The sequence below is a fragment of the Pezoporus occidentalis genome, unplaced genomic scaffold (genome assembly GCF_034315485.1).
Source record: "Pezoporus occidentalis ecotype Australia unplaced genomic scaffold, CSIRO_AGI_Poc_V1 ctg192, whole genome shotgun sequence".
Taxonomy (NCBI): Eukaryota; Metazoa; Chordata; class Aves; order Psittaciformes; family Psittacidae; genus Pezoporus; species Pezoporus occidentalis.
Window position 1 is genome coordinate 1,241,961 of NW_026913771.1, and position 6,080 is coordinate 1,248,040.

The window sequence follows — 6,080 nt, forward strand, 5'->3', positions numbered from 1 at the left end:
CTTTGATGCTGGAAGAATAGAGTCCTTGCAAGAGTTTGCAATTAGTAAGCCAGTTAAAAGGCTCAGAGCAGAAACATGGATGTGTGTGTCATGTGGGGAAAAAAAGCCCAGGAGTACCTGTTTGGACACTGGAGTGAATCCTGCTAGAAGAGTTGTAGCTGTTGGTGTAAAATGACCAGTTGCTCAAACACGGTTAACCAAAAAGGCTCAAAAGAGCTTATTTAATACCTATTTAAAGTGCCAATAGTGCCTTTCATCCCTAAGGTTCCCAAAGGGCTTCATAAACTTAATACTGCCATTGCCATTGCCATTCAAAAACTCCTGGGGGGAGGCTGGTAGCTGGGTGGCAGCACAGAGTGGACCTGGCCCATTTAGGGAAAAAGCCCAGAATAAGCCCTAATCCTTTTCTGAAGACCCCAAGAGGAGCTGCCTGGTACTGCCCAGCTCTTGCTCTGGGACCTGCACACGGGAGGGTTGGATGCTGCCCCAGCGCAGAGGAGCAGGAGGCAGAAGCTCTCACTACAACCTCACTGCAGTCTCAAGAAAATCACAGCTTCAGAGCAATATCTGAATGGTTTTAATTATTCCCTTAGGCATTCACAATTTAAAACTTGGTCTGGGTATCTTTCAGAAGAGCAAACCACTGAAGTACTTTGAGCTCAGAAGTATCCAGCTTGCAAGAAGTGTCCTTGTGAATAACTGTTTTTCTAAACAAAAAGTGAGTCTTGGTTACAGAGCTGACTGTGGGCTCCAAGAGCTGGAAAGCTGATGATAGAAGCTACCCCTGAGTACAGACCAGTGAGGATAGCTAACCCAAAACTCCTTCCTCAGTTGGATGAAGCCAGGGGAAGGTGACAAGCAGGTATCGAAGCCCTGATTCTTCTCATGTCAGAGGAAAACCTCAGTCACTAAATAACAAAACTAAACTATAATGTATAAACCTGATGTGGGTTAGGAAGGGCTCTACGCTTCTTGTGGTTTATCAGCTGATTGGGAGCTACCCTGGAGCCACTGCAGGCTGCGGGAAAGAGAGGAAAACCTTGAGGCTGGTTAAATTCATGTCACCACCTTCCTTCCCTATCGCAGACACTGGCCAGCTCTTTTCTCAGGAGTCTTTTGGTAAGGGATATTTTTTGTAGCAACCCTCTTGCAGATTCATCTGAATACAGAACTTGCTGTTTATCCTCACCGCTGAAAGCAGATGCAGGCTGGAGCAAGCCTGCGGCTGGCTAGCAAGGGGAGCAGGGCTGTGCTGCCTCAGACAGAGAGGGGACCCAAGGGCAGTGGGTCTGCAGAGGCACACGTGTCCTCACCTCCCCATCAGTGCCCTGCCACGCTGCCACCTCCCCTCCTCCTGGAAAAGGTCTTTTCAGTGACAGCTGGATGACCAAGGAGATGATTCTGCTCACTGGTGTCCCTTAGTAGGGAAAGACATTACTGAGACCTGGTTCTGTCCGTGACATGTGTTAGATCTGTCTGTACCCTCACAGTCAAAGGGCCTTGGAAATATATTTGTGCATAGACACATGTACAGGAGGTAGACAAGGGGTATTTTTAGGAGTTCCTGTGTCCCTACAAATGTTCTGGTGCTGTTCTGGCATTTCCAAGCTCCTGAAACTCTCTTGGGGATCTTGGTCACTACCCGCTTGTCTTTACAAAATCCTTGTTAAAGAGGTGGTTTATTTTAAGTTTTCACTGGACAACTACCTCTTTCCAGCATTGCTGACCATTGCATGGCTTTGGTATGTACCTGCCATGTAACAGTCATACCCAGAGTTAAAGGGAAGGGATCAGGCAGCAGGGTTGGCAAAGGAAAGCTGTGTTTACTGGGGCTGTAAGACAGAGGAACTAGTGAATACGTTACAGGAAATTTCACACATCATTTTTTTAACAGAATTTTCATGAAATGGCAGAACCTTCATAGCTTCCTTACAAAACCTGAGCTCCATCAAAATTAAGTCTACGCCAAGGCAATTTTAAGGCATTTTGACCCTTTTAATACACTGTAGCTCTTGCGGGGAAAGACCCTTCTTGCAAAAACACAGCAGCTTTCTCTTGCCTGAAGGTAAAGCACTATTTGAGTTATGATCATTTTCACAGAGGAAAAATGACTGAATGATGGACATAAAGATAAATAGAATTGTTGTGGAAATGAGGGCAAGCCATGCCATAAGCAATAGGGCTCTCTAACGTGGAAACATAGGAGATTTTCTTTTAAATCACACATATATATTCTCTAACAAGAGCCCAGAATAAGAACACAGCACCCAGAATAAGGCCGAGACTCAAGGAAATTCACTTTCCTGCCCTCATTTATAATTGACAATTCTGTCAGCTTTAAAAGCTGCTTCTGCAAGATCTAGCACTGAACCTCACAGCTCAGTTTCACTCTCAGCACTGGAAACAGAGACACTGCCTCTGCCACTACAGCTTTAAATGGCTGAAACTCTCGTGGACTCTGCATTTCACGGGGTGTCACACAGGACAGGACATCTGGAGACCTCCAGCCTGATACGTGCTGCTGCACCTCTGCATGTGACCTGTTTTCAAATGCTTTGTGCTTGGTTTCATTCTTTTAAAGATAACCCAGCTGAAGATTGAAAACAACCCCTTTGCCAAGGGATTCAGGGGGAGCGACGACAGCGACCTGCGCGTGGCACGGCTGCAGAGGTATGGCTAAGGGGTGCCAGGAGGGGTGGTGGACAGGAGGGGTGATGGCAAGGAGGTGCTTAGTGGGGTGGCCTCCTGCTCATCAGGATCAGGGAGCTGCTGCAGTGTGCAGGCTTGTGCTCATGTGTATGCATGGGTGCCCTGAAACCAAGCAGCATGGGTAGACAGGCAGTGACCGACATGCACCCTTCAGTGCCCTGTGCAGAAATACAGTCTTACAGTGGAGCTTTCATCCTTATTCTGCTACTAATGTGCTGAACCTCTCTGGAGAAGTTCAAAGTGTCTATGCCATGGGGCATCACATTTGTATGTGTTTGAGGGCATTATGGCTTTCAATGCCATTTATACCCCTGAAAAGCTCTTCCTGTCATTCAGTGACACACTCTGTGTGTTGTCGGAATACTTGCCCCACCCAGCAGAATGCACTATGAGTTCATCACTTTTGGCAGAGGGTGTTGAAGATATTAGATGGAGATGCTCTAGGGAAGCCAAACTATTATTTCATCTTTCTGTTAATGCTGATTGCTATCTATCTGGTAAATTTTTTTCTCACCTCTTTCAGCAAAGAATATCCAGTAATTTCCAAAAGCATCATGAGGCAGAGGTTGGTGTCCAGTCATGGCCAGCTTTCGACAAAGCCAGATGTTAACCCACTTCATGGGAATCACCAGGCCCTTCAACATTATCAGTACGAGAATGGTGCTCACATGCAATTTGCAGCTTCAGATACTCAAGATCTGCCACTCAACACCTTCACAGCACAGAGAGATTCAGGGCTCTTCTATCATTGCCTAAAGAGAAGAGGTAACTTGAGTTTACAGCTGAAAAAATATTACAGCAAATAAACCTAAGAGCATGAGCACTGAAAGCTTACTGCTAATTCTAGTTTGTTTTGGATTGGTCTCTCAGGCCTTGATCTTCAAAGATACTGATGTGATCAAAGTGGTTTGGAGGGTCAGGGTCCAAGGGCTGGGTTTTGGGGCAGTTCTTAGTGGTTTAGTCCCATAGAAGGCAAATTGAGACTCTTAAGTCAAGAGACCCACCCCAAAAAAATGAGAATGCATAATTCAGATGGCACAAGGCTACACTGCAAAATTATCCATTGTTAGACTCAGATGAATTAATAATTGTTTGGAGGAGCTTTACCTATCCTGAGATGTTCTGACACTGCTCATTAGCATTAATGGAGCTATAGACATTCAGCACTTTTTCAGGACAAAGCCATTAGCAATTCTCTTGATGTCTGCACATTACTGGGACCATGGTAGCTGTGTGTAAGCTTGCCTTTCTTCTTACCCACTAGTTCACTAGTTCTCAAGTCTAAGTGAGCTGTAACTACATTCTCTTTCTGCTAGCCCAGTATCAGATGAGACCATGGAATGGTTTAAGTTAAATGGAAAAATTCTGCACAGAAAAAAATTCCTTCTATTTGCATGTCTCATTGGCCACTAATTTACTTAAGCTGTGAGAATCCTCTGATCATGGGCAAATGAAGAATCTAACAGCACCAGTAATGAGGACTGCAAGGCAAATGTGTAGTTTTAGCAGATGTTTAATGTGCAGATGAATTCACTAATTCATCCAGAGAATACTCCTAACAACTAACAGAAAGCTGCTGGTAAACACAGCCACAGTCATCGCAATCTGCAGGAGAGGGGCTACAGCTTCTCAGTGTAAAGCTGAGGACTGATGACTGGGAAAGGGCCCCTTTATCTGGAAATATTTCTGCAGCTTTTGACATGAATATCTGGGAAATGTATGGTCATTTTTGTAATGACAGGAAGGCAGGCTGCGATAAGACCCTCTAAGAGACTTCTTGAATTTGTCAGGAGTACCACTGCGAGAGTGTCAGGGACCTCTGTTATCTGGATGAACGTGAAGTAATCTCTGATGTGAGAATAGTAGCCCAAGTCTCTCACTTAACCTGACAAATGTCACCAGAAGGCTTTGAGGCCAAGGGGATTAGCCTGACATTTGCAACACAATGTCCTTTTGATGTTGTACACTGTCTTTCCAAACTAAAACGGTTTAACTGGATTAATCTGAAAAAAGAGCACCAGTTGTTTAGTGAAATGGTCACAGACTGAATGCTCAGCTTCTAGGGGACTCCATAAAACCACCCCGGGCTCTTGGCAGATTGCTGTTAAACACCATTGCTCTGGGAGCTGCTCCCGAACGTGCATTTCTTTTTGCTTGCAGAAAGCGCTCGGCACCTGGACCTGCCCTGCAAACGCTCCTACCTGGAAGCCTCCTCTTCTGTAGGAGATGATCACTATTTCCGTTCCCCACCTCCGTACGATCAGCAGATGTTAAGCCCTTCCTATTGCAGCGAGGTGACTCCGAGGGAAGCATGCATGTACTCTGGTTCTGGGCCTGAAATTGCTGGTGTCTCAACAGTTGATGACTTGCCACCTCCACCTCCCCCCTTGAGCTGCAATATGTGGACTTCTGTTGCACCTTACACCAGCTACAGTGTTCAGACAATGGAAACTGTCCCTTACCAGCCTTTCCCTGCTCATTTCACTGCCACCACCATGATGCCACGGCTCCCGTCCATCACGGGTCAAGGCTCGCAGCCACCAGGTAACAGCCACTTCAGTGTCTACAACCAGCTGTCCCAGTCTCAGGTTCGGGAGCGCGTTCCTTCTTCATCTTTCCCAAGGGAAAGGGTGCACCCGTCTGTGTGCGAGAGAAAACCCCCCTCTCCGCACCTAAACGCGGCGAACGAGTTCCTGTACTCACAAAGCTTTTCCTTGTCGAGGGAATCATCGCTGCAGTATCATTCAGGGATGGGGACTGTGGAGAACTGGACTGATGGATGACTCTGACGGCCAAGCGATGCCACAGACAACGTTACTGCTCCAGGACAGTGTTCAATCAGTGTTGATACCTGTGGGTAACTTGCACTTCGGTGAGACAAATGTGCATTTCCAGAGGGATTTGTGTGGGTGAAGAGCTTGTATCTTCAGACACACAGAGAATTACATCTCCTGTCTCAGTGGGCTGGATTCATCAGTCTCTTACTGACTCCCGAATAAATTAATCCTCACATCTTCATTACTGATCCAGTAGAAACCATCTTCATGACTAACAAGTGAAGTAGCTAGTCATTTTCTTTTATTTGTAATATTAAACATCCATAAGCAGATTTTGGCTATTTGGGAAAAACACGAGCTTCACTTTCATGGTACTTGGTTCATGAAGTCACAGCATCCCAAAACTGAAAGGAAAACGTGACCTGTTCAGTTGCATAGTTCAAAGACTGCCGTAGCAGCACTTCTTTAGCTCTTTTTATCAGTAGAAATTACTTCTTCCTCTGGAAGTGATGGAGTCATAGGAGCACAGGGGCCAGCGTGGAGGCTTGGCGGTGGGGTGAGGGAGCTGCAGTGTCGCTCCAGTACCTCCCCGGC

At 46.1% G+C, this 6,080-nt stretch overlaps 1 protein-coding gene across 1 annotated transcript in view; it reads left to right on the top strand.

Annotated features, from left to right (window-relative positions):
• Positions 1–5,759, top strand: part of TBX4 (T-box transcription factor 4) — a 36,404-nt gene extending 30,645 nt beyond the window's left edge. The window contains exons 7-9 of the mRNA XM_062617150.1: positions 2,582–2,670; positions 3,233–3,474; positions 4,870–5,759. Of these exons, the coding sequence (XP_062473134.1) occupies positions 2,582–2,670; positions 3,233–3,474; positions 4,870–5,492 (954 nt within the window). The 3' untranslated portion in view covers positions 5,493–5,759. The remainder of the gene's footprint in view (positions 1–2,581; positions 2,671–3,232; positions 3,475–4,869) is intronic.
• The last annotated feature ends 321 nt before the right edge of the window (positions 5,760–6,080 follow it).